The sequence below is a fragment of the Castor canadensis genome, chromosome 5, assembly GCF_047511655.1.
Source record: "Castor canadensis chromosome 5, mCasCan1.hap1v2, whole genome shotgun sequence".
NCBI lineage: Eukaryota > Metazoa > Chordata > Mammalia > Rodentia > Castoridae > Castor > Castor canadensis.
Window position 1 is genome coordinate 172047797 of NC_133390.1, and position 14438 is coordinate 172062234.

Genomic DNA, 14438 nt, shown 5'->3' on the forward strand with positions numbered 1-14438 from the left:
GTACTTCATACCAGGTTCCTAAAATCTTCAGCCACTTCACAACCACTGTGTGTGGTGGGGCCTTTATCCTCACAGACTGTGAGCTCACTGAGGACACAGAATGCATCTTGCTGCCCCATGGATGCCCGGCACTCTGCCTAGCACCTGACCTCACACAGACCACAGTCAACACACAGGGAGGGGCGGGGCAGGGGTGGCGTGCACAAAAACTCTGGTTCAAATCCCAGCCACACTGCCTTTTGGTTGTGTGCACTTGTGACTCCACCCTTTGTATTGGTAAAATGGCCCTAAGAATGCTGGTCAGAGCCAAGGGCCGCTTAGCACAGCAAGGGGCAGAGCCAGAGGTCAAAGCCATTGTGACCTGATTGTTATTTTTACCGAAAAGGAGAAAGGAGGAAGAGAAAAGATGGACACCGTGTACGACCCTGTTCCAAATGCATCTACCCTTTTTAAACCAGAACATTCATCCTTTTCAAGTCTTCTAAGCAAAGCCGTGGGCTACCCATTAGCTGGGCTGTTTTTTAATTTCCTGTGAAGCCACAAAACCCTCTACAAGTAAACAGAAGCAGAGGTAAAACCTTCCGTGGCCTCTTGGTCACCCCTGGCCAACTACGTGTCCTGTGAGTCCTGTGCATGCAGGGAAGCCACCTGGGTACCTGGCCAGGTGCAGTGCCCAGCGCGGAAGCTCAGGGAGGTACACCCCCAGGGAGGGACCGGGCCCGAGCTAGACTCACAGCACTCGATGGGGTTGGACGCGGTCTGCAAGGACACGATCCGGCCGCTGGGCTCGGGGATGTGGACGCGGAACACCAGCCGCACCCGGGTGTTCTTCCTCCCGATGTCCGTCTCGCCCTTGCGCAGCTCGATGTCGGCGTTTCGCAGCTTCAGGATCCCGGCGCAGTCGATGCTGTGCGGAGGTTGAGAGCCCACGGTTAACACAGCGCCGTGGGCACAGTGCAGAGCACGGCTGAGTCACCCACAGAGCCGCCGTGGGCAGCCAGCCGGGAATGCCCACCACGATGCCGACTCCCTACGGGAGATGACTCCCCTAGGGAAATTTTTCATGCCAGCTCTTCTCACAAAAGGACCTGAAAAACCTCAAACACACAGGGTGAAAACTGACTGTGGAGTGATCCTCACCGAGGCAAGGACAGCGTAGCCACCCTACTCTCTTGAACTTGATAAATGCACGGTGATTGGGCACAGCATCTTCCATGAGGAGATGCTCACTGACATTTTAAAAAGTGAAATGGCACAGCGCCTCCATCCAGCTCTCCAACGGCTCAGGGGAAAAATGCAGGGGGGAGAGAGAGAGGAAGTAATGACACAAATGCAGACACTAGCAACCAGGAAGGCAAGGTGAAAGCCCTGGTTCTCTGCACCCTTCTTATGGTTTTTCTGTAAGTTTGAATTTATTTTCTCATAAAAAGGTCTTTTAAGTTTTTTTTTTTGTTTGTTTGTTTTTTTGTTTGTTTTTTTTTTAGCAGATCACTTTTGTAAGTTTCACCTCCCAGTGTCACCGAAGCACAATTTCTTTGGGTCAAAGCAATTTTTTAAATGTACAAGAATTTAACCTCATCCCAGCTTACATGATTAAAAGACTTGTGCGTATTCCTTCTCCCAGTATGAAGACAAACATTTACATTCAGTACTTTTCAAATATAAACTTAAAAAATACAAATCATTAGGGAGCACTGTAGCGATCGGGGAGGCCACTCAGGGCTGCTGCAGCCACCTCTGTAGACTCCCACTCCCCCCACCCCCCACTCCGCCCCTGTTCACTTGCCGATAAGACCCGCAGCCCTCACTCCCGCCAGGCCTTACGTTGCCCGCATGTTGTTCTTTGGCTCCAGGGGGATCTCCAGGACTTTGGTGTTACCCACGAGCTTCTCATAGCTGGTGGTGGTGACAGTTTTTCCTGTGATGCGGTGTACCTGGTAGAAGGCATGCGGCTTGAGGATCCGCTCGTCGGCTGTGCCGATAAAGATCTGCAATCCCAGAGGTTTGTTCTCCATGTAGCCGTGGAGCTGGGGTGGGGAAAAACAAAATCACTCACATTCAGTGTGCGAGGGCTCTAGTCTGACCACCAAAAAAGATCAGAGAGGCTTGCAGGCAGCCAAAGAGTGTGACAGGGCTGCATGGTCTAGATGAACGCAGAACTGGGAGCAACCTAGATGTCCAACCCAAGGGGACTGCTTGGGTAAATTGCAGGGATCCCTGCTAAAGTAGAGTATTACGTAGCCATGAGAAAGAGTGTAGCTTAGAATTTTGTTTATGGAGAAACAGGCAGAAAGTATATTTAACTGGTAACCAAGGATCAGGGAAATGTCACACAGCAGAGAGGACAAGAGACAATCTGGAAGGACACCAGAGCCCGACTACAGTTGCCTGGAAGACCAGGAGAAAGAACCATCACTAATTACTCAACAATATTCCAATTAACAAAGTTTGATTTGGTAATTTTAAAAAAAGGAGCAAGGCAAAAGCTGAGTAGTCTAAGTTAAAAAATAAAGGCTAGAAGAAAATGCATTCACCACTTAACACTCGAGAGCTGGACACACAGAGCACATAAAGGTGACTACCATAAGGAGACAAGGTTTGCTGGCAGCCCAAATAAAACCCACCCTCCACCCCATCCCTGTCTAATGACTTTTCCTAGCTTCATCTTTATTTAATTCAACCTAACACACTAGATTACGTCTTCCTTCCTGGTGCCCAGGGCTTTTCCTCACAAATAAATTGGCTCCCTCTTTGAGGGCAGGGATGTTTGTCTATTTCACTTGCCACAAAAAATCCCTAGCGTGCAGAATCATACTTGGCTCCCAGTGAGCATTCTAACTACGTATTTGCTGGATGAATTCCTAACATCTATGAAACAGAAAGATGGTAAGAAAGATGGCTGTCATCACAGAACACGGGATCAATTTGACTTGTAAATAGAAAAATGCAAATTTGGCAACCAGGTGACGCCATTTTTTGCTGTTAGATCGGCATACATGCAGACAGCTGATAACATCAAGTGTTTTGGAGACTGTGCACAAACAGGCAGTCTCATGCAGCTGATAAATTACACATGGTGTAAAAATTCTAAAGTGGACTGGAGCAACAGCTCCAATAAAAATACATATAAAAATTTAAAAATCAGCACGCATTCTAGAAAAGCATTGTGCATGCCAGAGTTGTGATAAAACGTTGACTAATCAGTTATATCAAAGACTGGACTAACATGACAGACCCAAGCAAAGAAATACCAAGCTGGGGCTTAAAAAAATTATTACAGTAGCATCTGTGAACTGACCAGGATTCAGCACACATTGTTGAAAGGAAGAGAAACAATGTGTCAAAACCTGGTGCTCACAGAACAAAGCAGAATGTTTTCCATGCATCCACTGATACATATATAGCTGCAACAAAGAAAGGTGTGGAAGGATATGCTCCAAACAGACCACACCATCACTACCTCAAGGGATGGAGGAGGAGCTCAAGATTGACAAAGTGGTCAAAGAGGATTTGAACTTTATCCACCATAGCATAGAAAGAATATATTACTGGAAGCCTGGGATTTTTAATATTAGTTTTAAACATACATTGGATAACAAAAGACAGAAGATCATTGCTCTGAGAGTTTGATGATGAGTTCCTGCCAGTCCCTGGAACAGCAACGCTAATTCAATATTTAATCCTTCGGTGCCTCCATTCCTTTCTCTGCAAGTTGAGGATGACTGTGACAAGGGACAATTAAGATCCCAACCTTCTCTGAAGTTCTGTAAAACTTCTGTAGGAGCTCCTATCACCTGCCAAAAACAAACAAAGGTCCCAGGGTGACATATGACCACACATGGCCAATGGACAAGCTACTAGCCACACACACAGACTAATTAAAAAAATCAAACAAAATTGAAAATTCAGTTTCTGACTCCTATTAGCCACATGTGGCTAAAGTCACCACAGTGGGTGGCATGGATATAAAATATTTCCATTATCACAGGACGTGACACCATTGGACACTGGGGCTCTGGAAAGATGAGCTCTGGTGGCTCCTTCTAAAACACACAGACAGAAAATTAAAGGACATTAAAGAAGTAGAATGGGGGGGAGGATCAGTGGGAGGGGAGAAGGGGGCCAGGCCAGGGTAAATGGAGCTTGAATACAACTAAAGTACATTATATATGTGTATGAAAAAACTAAAAATAAAAGCCACAGTGAGGCAGGCTGGGTGGGAGCCAAGCTGGATGCAGCCTGCTCATATCTGATAGCACACACAGCACTGACATAAGTGTCTGGGGCTTGGGGAAGATGAAAGGCCAAGTCAGAAACTCTTATCTGAAGATCACGTACTGTTCTGAGCTGCAAAAGCAAAGGGAAGAAGGGAAGGATCGAGAGGAGATTTTGTTTTACTTTGCACGAGCCCCAAGATAAACGTATTTCTTCATCTCCCTCCTGGATTTGTCAGGCCTGGTGAACACAGGTCCTTGGTGTCAGGAGGAAGCCAGGCAGGATGGAAGCAGGAGCCTGCATCCTCCTTCCATGCTGGGGGCACCTGGAGAGAGCTCGGTCACGTCCCCTCAGCTCTACCTGCGTCAGCCACTTCTGTCCCCTCCCTTGCTGGTGCACCATTGCCTCTCACTTGGGGAACCTCCGACACCCCACTTGCCTTTTGCTGGTCTTTCATAGAGCAGCTTGGTGATATTTTAAAAATGCAAATCAGATCCGGACACCCCCTGTTTACAACCCTCCAAAGACTTCCTGTGGCCTTAGAATAGAATCCAAATTCAGTGGCACAGTGGTCTCTGAGGCTCCCCACAGCCCCACCTCGGCCTTCTCTCTCCATCCTGCTACAAGAGGCCTTCATCAACCCTCTTCCTGTTCCCTCAACACACCAAGCTCATTCTGATCTCAGGGCCTTTGCACCAGCCATCATCCCTGCCTGGAATATTCTTTCAATGCACACTTAGTTCCCAGAGCTTCACCTCTTTCTTGAACCATGTGATTTGCACACACCCAGTACCAGGCCAGCTCTTTATGCCTTGCTAGAATTTAACTGTGAAATGTTTAGAAATTTTCAAAGCCAGTTGACACCACACTGGTCAGCTGTGTGTGTATATTTCCAGCCTTGGTGGGAATATTTACACCAAAAAACTGGCAAATGCTACAAAGCAGGGCTTCTGCCTGGAGACGAAGCATCCACTAGCATAGCACTAAAATATTTATTTCCATCTAAAATGCCCTTATTCATTTACTAATTTCCTCTCCTCCCACCTGAACCTGAGTTCCAAGGTAGCAGGGCCCTCATTCACTGTGTTTGCAATGGCAGTGATGAAAGAACAGCCACTGTCACAACCGCAGCAGTGCACAGTGCCTGCTTCCCTCGTGCCAAACACAGCACTCAACATTTCTCACGCCTTGCACAACCAACTCTACAGGACAGGTCGGTCACTATCCATCTGATGACTGAGGAAGCTGAGGCCTGCTAAGGTTGGGCAACTTGCCCAGTCAAACACAGGACAGAGCCAGGATGTGAACCCCCAGCTCTCAGGCTCCAAGACTGCCTTCTCAATACCATCCTCCCCACACCCTGGGCAGCTGGTGGACTCTCTGCTCTCTGATCTGGACCTCTGGGTCAGAAAACACAGGTCCTCGGAGGAGCCACGAGCAGACACCAGCTTACAAGATCAAGAATGACCTTCCTGCTGCACAAGGGGAGGAAGTGAAGAGAGAGGAGGAGGGAGGGGGAGAAGAAGGACACAGCACCCAACACAAGCACAAGCCACCACACCAGCTCCCACACTTATTTTTATAGTGAAAATATTAAACTCTACTCTTTGAGCAAATGTGAAATATACAATGCGTCATTTATGACAGTTGCCATCCTATGCAATCACTAGCGTTTTCTTCTTGCTTCGTTGAAATGTTGTGCTTTCCATCCTTTTTTGTAGCTACACAGACACATGTTTCTGCTTGATAATAAATCCTGTCCTTAAATCCTGTTTTATGCGACAGTCTCAAATGCCCTCCCTTGGACAGATGCTCCTCTAGTTTCAATGGCCATATCCCGATAAGGTTGAAATCCATTAATGGACGATGCATAAACACCCACTAGTGGTGCCCCTGGCTTAGCAATGTAGAGCACCAAGTGTTTCCCCTCAGGACTGCAGGGTTGACTGGGAGCCATGCTCGCTGCCATTGCTGGGTGACATCAAGAGAGGATCGGATGTGTGCCGCTGGCTTGAGGAAAGATTCAAGGTCAAAGTTCTTTTCCCTTGACCACGTGTTGCTTTTGCCCTGTCAAGAAGTGGTTGAGTCCTGAGTGGAACCATCACAATCTGGACACGCCGTAAGCTCAGCTAGGTGACTCAGACCCAAAATGTGGGACTAATTTTCAAAATGGCAACTGGCCAGACAAACTGTTTTGAATTTTAGTTGAAATCAAACACTCAAATGTTAAGTAGCCTTTCTGTTGAATGTGGAGCACTAGCAAATTGGTGTGTCCTCAAAGTCTTCACTCCAAAGAAGGGACAGCCCCAGGGAGAAAAGTTACACACACACACACACACACCACACACACACGGATCCTCATTTCCACACTTGTTTTTGAAGATGAAAGCCAAAGCTCCTAACCCCACCCTGCCTCACGCACACGCGCACAGAATGACTTACTTCAGTAAAGGTCCCCTCTGCCTCAACCCATGCTGGCTGTCTCAAAGTCCTGCCGATTTGGTTCCAATTCCTCCTAAGCCCCACTCATCTGCCACCTGTCCTCTCTACCTGAGCCACACAGTCCTCTCTGCACCACAGCCAGAATGACCTCAGCGCTGCTCGACAGTAGACATCTTACTCAGATGGAGAAGCCAGAGTCCTGAAGGTGACTCAGGGTCCTTCAGGGTCCATCCCTCCACCCCGCACAGCCACATTGGCTGTCATCTCCGGGGAGCCAGGCTGGGGTCTCCATGTTTACAGCTCCCACTGCTTGGACTGCACAGGGCCCGCCCTCTCTTCCTCCATCCACTCTCAGATGACCCCCTCAATAGGGAGAGCTTCACAGGCTGCCCACCCTGCATGGCGTTCTCACCAGGCACCTCATCACCCTCCACCCACCTACCTACTTCAGGTTGCCTCATCCGCCCGGTTCCCATCACCACACTGCACAGCTGGTATGTTGGCTTCCTGCTGTGCCTCCCCCACTAGAACTCAGCCTGAGGGGCAGCAGCCCAGCCCAGTGCTTCCAGTGGTGGGCACAGAGCTTACAGCACCTATGCAATGCGACAGGTGAGACCGGGGCTGGGGTGAGCAAGTCTCCTCTCTACAGACCCTTCCTTTCTGTGACAGATAGCCATTGTCATAGGGCCTGCCTGCCCAATGTGGGCAGGACCAGGCTGGTGGATGACTGGCACCTGGCCTTCCCTGTTCCCAACAGAGGTGACAGGATCACCAGGGTGCAATGAGGGTGGCAGCCGTGTCTGCCCTCTTACTGATAGTGGGTCCACTAAGTAGCCAGGCACGTTCTAGCAGTGATACGATCTGAAATCACACGGAAGCCATAAAAAGAACAAGGCATTCTACATGGGCTAAGAACAACCTGAGTCCTTTCCTCATAGTCTAAATTTAAGATCAAGCCATTCTCTACTTCTCACATTGATGGAGATTAAAAACAGACCCATCTACCGCACAGCAAGCACACTCACTGGCTGCATTCGGGCCCTGAAACACGCTGAATTTGCTCCCAATTACCATGGCCACGTCCAGGACCAGGAGGATACCCCCAACGCCAGTGTGGAGTGGCTAGGGCAGGGCGTTCTGGTCTAATGGGCGTAGGCCACGCACGGTTCCCTGGAGTCTCTGAGTACACACAGCAGATCACGTGCCCCTCCCTCAAGCTGAAGTTTTCCCTCCCTGCTCACCCACCCCCCATGCTCCCCACAACCCCATCTACCACACAGGAGGGTCAGCCTGGCCCCAGATGTCTCCCTGGATGGAGGAGCTCCAACTGGACTATGTCATGTAAGAGCTGAGTCTGAAAGTCCTGGATTTGCACACATGAACCTTCTCAAAGCAGACCCTTGGGTACAGCTGGCTTGTTTTGTTTTGAAGAAGCCGAATGAGGTCTTTCCAAGTCCTTTCTGGGCCCCTCCTGTGTAGAGCCAGCACAGGATGGAGAAGGAGTCACTGAGCCTCAGTCAGCTTCCTGGGCTTGTTGACCTCCCAGCACCAGCACTTACTGTGCCATGGTAAGAAAGTGAGTCTACATCTCGGGCCTCAGTTTCTCCTTCTGTAAATGGGGCTGGCGGAGTGCATAGCTCATGAGGCTGCTGGGAGGATCGAGTGAGTTATGTGTGAGACCTGTCACAGGTACTAGTACATGCTAGCCTTTACTCACCTCTCACCTACAATTTGGCAATTCAACTCCTCTTCTCTGGCCTTGGTCCTTGGAAGAAACAATCTTGAAGGATGTCCTCAGCTCTAAAATAGAACTCACTTCTGGTGCACTTAGAATAAAATCCAAACACCTCATAGCAGCCTGAGATTCCTGCATCACCTGGCCCGTCTGTGTCACCAACTTGAGGGCCTTTGCACGAGCTATTCCCATAGGCTGCAGCCTTCTTCCCCTGGGTCTTCCCAGGGCTGACTGCTCCTGATACTTCAGGTCTCAGCCTAAATGCAGGGCCTTCTCTGAGTAGCCTAGCTACAGCACAACCTCCCCAGCAGCTTCCCATCTATCTCTTCCCTAACAGTGGTGAGTGTGGTTACATGAACTTCCTTCTATCCCTTCCCCTCCACTAGGATGTAAGCTTGAGCATCGCTGTGCCCTGGCATCTCGGATGGTCCCTGGCACAGAGTAGATGTCTGATAAATATTTGCTGAATAAACAGATGAATAGAGTGAGTCCTGGGTTCCTACATGGACTGACACATTGTGGCTGACTCATCTCCGTGCTCTTGAGAGAGAAGGCCTGTTTGCGTCTGGAAGTGTTCCTGCGTTTGCAGCCTGCCGTGTCCCTGCCATTTGAGCCAGTCTGCAGGAATGTGGCTTGCCGTGAAAGAGACATATTATACCAGGCCAATTACACTGGAAGTCGAAGAGGAGACAAACTCGGGCTGGAAAAATGAACTTTACCATCTTGAGACTGAATGGAAAGGACAGTGACTTGGCAGCCTCGTGGAGGCGGCGAGGGAAAAGTGAAGCCCAGCAGTGTGCCCTGCTGCCCTTTGTTCACCTCAGGACCAGAGGAGAGGGGCAAGCACCCTTCAAAAGCAGCCGTCCAGGGGTTTCACTTGGGACGCTGGTCTCTCACTGAGAACCAGGTGACTGCTGTCTGCCCAGCGCTCCCTGGACTCCAGGAAGCAGGAAGACAGAGAGGACTCCACTCCCAGGAGGGGCCACCGTGCAATTATCTGCCTGTGACAGTCCCCAGCATGACAGCCTGGGAAGGCCCCAAGCATGCTGGGGATGATCGAGGACCTGTGGCAGCCCCAACCCGACACACGATGAATCGGCCTAAGGAAGCTGCAGTCAGCCTCCCATAAATGTCCCACAGAGACATCTGGACAAGCAGATCTGGCCTCTCATCTTTCACTGCAACCAAAGCTGGAAAAGACCCTGAGCCAGGAGCAGCAAGGGACAGTCCTTGTGAAGGGCAAGACAGTGGCCAAGCCGGCTGGCCCACACCAGGGGAGCTGTCCCCACTGTGCTGCCCCTCCTCGGGCTGTGCAGGTCTCTCTGGAGCCAGACCAAGAATTCTGAGTCACTTTTGCCACAAGGGGGAAAGGGAGAAGGCAGACGTGATGTGTACCTTTCCGCACTCTATTTTGGGATTTTAAGATCCAATTTCTTTGGTCTCAAAGGGTGGGTTTTTGGAGGGCTCTCTGCAGAGCGCTCACCCTGGGCACATGGCTAGACGGCACTGAGACGGCCTCTGTCGCTGACCTGGGAGAGGCGGGGCCCCTGGAAGATCAACAAATCGCATCATTCAGGAACAAGGAGCCTGTTCTTGAGCGCCAGGAGGCCTGGCTGGCCAGTCTGACTCACCGTGCCACCGCAGGGACAGCTCTGGGCTCATTCAGTCCTTCCTCAGTCATTCATCGCTCCAGCGCCTCTCAGAGAGTGATGGACACCCGTCCCTTCAGGGAAGAATCAGGGGCCTCTCTGGATGGATGTCATCTTGGTTCATTTTTTGCTATCACTGAACACCTGTTACTCTCTCTTATGGTTTTGCAGGCAGCCAAGGGGCCCACACCTGGCAAAGGCCTTCTCATCACACCACCCAGTGGCAGAAGGGGGAGGGGGCGGGGGGCAAGAGAGCATGAGGGGCAGGGCAGGAAACTCATGCTTTCAGCAGGAACCCACTCCCAAGACAACAGCATTAATCCATGGACGAGTCCTGGCCCTCACAGCCTGATCCCTTTGTAAAGGTCCTGCTGCTCAACACTGCTGCACTGGGATCTAAGTTCCAATGTGACAACCTTGAGGGACAAGTTCAAGACACAGCCGATGGTAACCCTGGAGATTATCACAGTCTCACAATTGAATTAACACATGTGAGTGACAACTAAGTCCCCTCAGAGCTGTAGGCCAAGGACAACTGTTGATTTGGGGCCCAAATAATCCCTTGCCATGGGCCCGCCCTGTCCTTTTGGGAGGTTTAGCGGCAGCCCTAGCCTCTTTAACCACGAGATGCCAGTCAGCACCTCTTCATCTCTGGACACTAGCAACTGTCCTTTGGGGAACAAAGTCACAACACTGAGGACCACACAAGTTAGTTAAAGTGTGAAGAAAGGGCTTTTTCTGCAGATCGGCTGGGCAGGAACAATAGCCCGTGCCAACGAGAACAGGCAGCCCAGCGTCCTGAGAGCACACCGCCCTATCACTCACCTGCACCTGCCCCCTGCTGATCTCTGCCTCTCCCTATGCCCTGTCCCAAATACAGTCTCCATAATCAGCCACAGGGGGCTCCTCGCAGCAAATGAGGTCACATTGCTGCCTACTTAACACCTGCCAATGGCTTCCCAGTGCACAGAGAAATCAATGCCAGCATTGTGGGGCAAAGTCCCGTCTCCCACGACTGCGTCCCTCTGCTCTCCCCAGCTTTGCCTGCTGCTAGCACTCCTGTTCCTCCCCTCGTCTACTGCAGGCAGCCACCCGGGGCCTCCTAGCCATTTCTCAAGCAGCGGAAGCTCCCCTGCCTCAGGGCCCTTGCCCTCTATCTGGAATGTTCCATCTGATTCCTGGCTGTCCCTGGAAAGGCCCCTCGTAACACCTCCAACACAAAGGAAATGCCTTCCAGCATTCCCTTGAACCACCCACTGTTTCCTTTAAGACACTTCATCCCAACGTATTTACAATATGTTGCCTGCTCTGCGTCTGCGTCTGCGTCTGCCACACCTGGGAACCAACAGTCCATGCTGGCAGACACCCTATCTGTGTCCTTCACGGAGCCCTCTCACAGGGCTAACGAGCAGTCCATATTTTCTACATATTGTTCTACAACGAGCATATGCTAGCTTAGACAGAAGGAATAAACCTGACTAAAATGTGACACCAAAATGCCTCGCTCAGCACTTGGGGCAATATCTTGTGGGGCCTCCGCCCCCACCTGAGCTCTGTCTGAGTCCAGACAGACACAGCCCCACATGGACCTTACAGGAGAGGACACAGGGCTCATACTGCCCTTGACTAACCTGTGCCACGGCACACAGAGCGGATGCCTGGGAATGACAGACAGCCCACTGGAGGGACACAGGGTTCAATGCAAGTTCTCAAGGGACAATCTCACAGGTCCCCCAGGTCACCCATCATGGGGACCTCCCAAAGCTCTGGCACACCACAGATTTAATAGTCCCCAGTCCAGACTCCAGGCAACAGAAAATTAGATGACAAACAAAGGACCATGAAACCAGCATCACAGCATCTCTGAGGTCCCTGCAGTGTGGTGGAGATCCCCCGCTCCCTTCTCTGTCACCCGCCCCTCCTCAGTAACAGGATATGTTTCTCTGCGGCGCCAGTGACCCAGCTAGGCACCTGTCGTCCTTAGACATCCTTGCAGAGCCCCGTTACTAGATGTGGCCAATGCGACAGAAGCAGGAGTGTGTGGAGGACTTACAGGGGGTCCTGAGAGGAAACTGACCTGGCTGTTGCGCCCTGTCTCCCTTCATTTTTCAGAATCCCTACTGCATGGGATGTGGGTGAGAAGGCTGCAGCTCCAGCCAGCAATCATTTTGGACCATGAAGTCCCTTGGAGCAGAACAGGAGGAAAGAAGAACCCTGGATTCCTGGTAACTTCATAGCACTTTGGACTCCCCATCTCTGTACTCGCTGTGGAAGAGAATAAATTCTTGGGTGTGTAAGCAACTGCTATTTGGGGTTTTCTGTAATATGCAGCTAAAGCCTGCTGAGACGCCACTGTCCTCTCACCACGGTGTCACATCCTCTGTGCCTCCACGTTCTCCGCCACTGCCTCCCAGTGGGAGCAGGACAGGCATGGCTAGAGGGCCTCGGTTCAAACAAACTCCAGGTGCCAAGTGCAGGTGCATCGGTGCCCGCTTCACAAAGGGACTCCTAAAAAATGATTCCTCTGAAAAGCGAGAGCTGACTGCAGACCCGCAAGAAGCTGCCAGATACAAGCGCCAAGGGATCCGACTGGTCGGAAGCGCGCAGAACTACCCGTCCTCTGCCTCTTACTCACCGTCTGAATGCGGGCAGCTCGAACACTGTTCCCGGGAGGGGAGGGGAAGCAGGAGAAGACGGCAACTGACCCACCTAGGGGGACGTTGGCACTCACTAGAAATAAAACCACTGCTTGCCTTCTGTCTGGTTTCCCAATTGCTTTTCTTCTGGTTAAAAGGTGACAGGCCTGGCAGCTTTCTCAAAATTTAAAATTCAAAGCAACTAATATTTGTTGAGCCCTGTCTATTCACCAAAAAGGTCACGTGAAGGAAAATGTGTCTGTGTGGACAGGGGTGCTGTAAGTTATCACAACCACCACCACCACAGCGACACCTCACAATATACTGAGTGCTTGCTGAAGCCCTGGCAGCCTTGTGAATGTGGCTATCTGGCAAGTCACTGCATCCTCCTCCAACCCTGACAGGGGGATGCTATTCATTTCAACTGAAGAACAGAGAGGGTAGGCAATTTGCTAAAGATCACACAGCTAGGAAGAGAGCAGCAAGGATTCTGACCCCATAGGTCTAACTCCAAGACCCATTCTCTTGACAACGGTCATCCCTAAAGGAAGAAGAAAGTACGCTCAGAAATGGCTAAAACATCATTCCCCAGACCTCACTCCCCGGTTACAATCCTGGTCTTTTACTGGACTGTCAGTTACTATTTAATTCACATCTTTACTTACAGAAACTTATTTCAAAAGAAACTTCATAGCTGGGTGCAGTGGCACATGCCTATAATCCCAGCGTTCAGGAAGCTGAGGCAGGAGGATCAAGAGTTCCAGGCCAGCCTGGACATCACAGTGAGACCCTGTCTGTAACAACCCCACCCCCCAAAATAAAAGGAAAAGAAGAAGCCAGGACATCAGTTGCAAACCAAAGGTGCACACAAAGACACTAAAATAAAGATCCCATATAAAATAATTAGAGACGTTAAAAGTGTTGATTAACACACAATTAATCAACTTCTCTCCTGGCCACAGAAGCACAGTTTGTAGAACTTGGACGGGAAAGTGCAGACTACAGCACTTTCCCCAGATCATCACCAGGCTGGTCGAGAAAACTGCCGGACCACTGCTACTCCCCACAGGCTCTCAGCAAGGACACAAGACCTGCTGCAGTGAACAGACGGAGCGCCACCCCTGCACGGCTAGGAGGGGGCGTCATGTGCCACGAACATGGCAGAAACAGGTAGGCACTACACACTGTGTCACGTGGGCCCCAGCACACCCAGCAACTCCTCACCCCGGAGCCCAAGCCTCAGCCTCAAATCCGATTTCATGTCTTCCTGTGTAGACGAGGTCGGGGGGAGGGGCCCAAACCCACAGCCCTGCACGTGGTGACCACTGCCACTCGGGGCTGCAGCCCGGGGTCTCGCAGGACACAGAGGAGGCCATGCACCATGACAGTGCGTGCGTGCAAGCGGCACGGCGTGTGGCGGGCTTCAAGGGCCGCCCAGAACCATAGAATCATCCATCATCCTTTCGCTGAAAGGTGGGAAAACGAACAACAAAACCCCGGCAGCCTCACTTAACAAGAACCAAACACAAAAGCCCTTCCTCTGCTTCCCTTTCCGGTCAAAACCAGCACCAGGCCAAGATAAAGGGGCTGCCGCCTGGAGGGCTTCAAAGGGTCGTGGCTCCCTCCGGTGACACTGCCTGCCCCACGGGAGCAGGCTGCTGGATCGGGGCCAGGCCACTTGGAAGAGCCCTAAGGCCCATGCACGCGGGAGGAAGTGTGGCTGTCCCGGGGCTGCTGAACGCTCTGGTCGGCCTCCAAGGG

The 14438-nt window shown here is 51.1% G+C and overlaps 1 protein-coding gene across 2 annotated transcripts in view; it reads right to left on the reverse strand.

The window, feature by feature from the left end:
* Nfatc2 (nuclear factor of activated T cells 2) overlaps positions 1-14438 on the reverse strand; it is a 115726-nt gene that overhangs the window by 62645 nt on the left and 38643 nt on the right. For both annotated transcript variants that reach the window (XM_020175153.2, XM_074074983.1), the window contains 2 exons: positions 1825-2027; positions 735-907 (listed from right to left, as the gene is read on the reverse strand). In XM_020175153.2, coding sequence (XP_020030742.1) covers positions 735-907; positions 1825-2027 — 376 coding nt within the window. The remainder of the gene's footprint in view (positions 1-734; positions 908-1824; positions 2028-14438) is intronic.